Raw genomic sequence first — 1,523 nt, forward strand, 5'->3', positions numbered from 1 at the left:
CACAAAAAAAATAAAAATAAACATCATTTTGCAGGTATATATATTCACATGTAAATATGCACTTGGTTATAATTTTATGTTTTTTATCACATATTGCCTAATCTTTTGAAAAAAAAAGAGATCGGATTTGTTTTTCGTTCATTTTTTTACTTATATTATTTACTAAAAAATTTTACTAATTCATGATAATGATATTCCCTTTAAAGTATAAAATATTAGATGTCATTAGGTGCCTAAGAGGATTCTCTATACATACAAATATAAGGTTCATATATTTAAATGGTATTAATATGAAATTCCTCATTAAACCGTTCTATATCTAAGTCTTGATAAAAGAAAGTTTAAAAGTTCTTGAGGGTATATATATTCAATAACTTTTGATGGATATAAACTATGAATTTCTTTATTATTTATGTTATGTATAACTGATATATATAATTCATCCCCAACATTATGTAAATTTTTAATAACAATTCTACTTCCTTTAGATGTTTTTTTTCTCTTAATATATTTTTTAAAATCGTTAACTTTTATATTTAAATGCCCTGTACTTCGAATATTTGATTCTTCTACCCACTGTGGTGATGCATTTTTTAAGCTAGCCAAAAATTCCATCTTCCTATTTTTAATTCTTACACTATATACATCTTCAATATTTAATAATGTATTATTATAATTATTTGTACTTTCTTTTTTTACTGACTGATTATCATCGTCATCGCTTTTCTTTAAAGAACCATCTGTAACTGACGATGCGCTGCTCTTGTTCCCTATTCTATTTCTCATTCTATTTCTCATTCCTCTTTTATGACCCCTCTTTCTTGAAATTAATGTTGTTCTACCTTTTGATTTTATTAGAGTATTCCCCATATCATCTTGGCCAAATAACTGTACATTGCTTTTTTTCATAATTTTGCTGTCGCTACTCGTTCTATCAATTTTATTTAAATAGATTGATTTTAAATATTCCATTTTTTTTTTAAAATCAGTTAAATGCAATAAGTTACTTTCGGGCTCCCAGGTATTTTCATCATCTGAATAACCTTTCCATTTTACTAAGTATATGAAGCCATTTTTTTTTCTTTTAACATCCAGTATGTCACCTATTTCAAATTCTTCATCTGATCCTGTCATTTTAAATATTTTTTTCTTATATTATTTTTGGTTTTAATTTAATTTATTTTATATATTATTTATTTTTTTAAGTTATACTATATTTCACTATTTTATTTTATTTTATTTTTTATTTTTATTTTGTATTACATATATAATATATTTTTTTTTTTTTTTCTATTATTTTATTTAATATTTTTATATATAATATATTTTTTTTGTATTTGCTAAATATATATATGCATATATTGGTTATATTTTTATGAAAAACAATGAACTTTAATGTGATATAAATTCTTCACAAAAAATCAATAATAATATATAAATCATAAAAATAAGCAAATGTAATAATATATGTATAATTTTCCTTATTCTCTTTTACAATAAATAACTAATATACATTTTTATTC

General features: G+C 21.7%; 1 protein-coding gene across 1 annotated transcript; it reads right to left on the minus strand.

Moving 5' to 3' along the window:
* Positions 1 to 303: 303 nt before the first annotated feature.
* On the minus strand, positions 304 to 1,134 carry PY17X_1438500 (uncharacterized protein; the record flags this gene model as incomplete). Its single annotated transcript, XM_720190.1, has 1 exon — positions 304 to 1,134. The coding sequence occupies one exon, from the start codon at positions 1,132 to 1,134 to the stop codon at positions 304 to 306; it is 831 nt and encodes a 276-aa protein (XP_725283.1).
* Between the last annotated feature and the right edge of the window lie 389 nt (positions 1,135 to 1,523).

Source organism: Plasmodium yoelii, assembly GCF_900002385.2.
Source record: "Plasmodium yoelii strain 17X genome assembly, chromosome: 14".
Classification (NCBI taxonomy): domain Eukaryota; phylum Apicomplexa; class Aconoidasida; order Haemosporida; family Plasmodiidae; genus Plasmodium; species Plasmodium yoelii.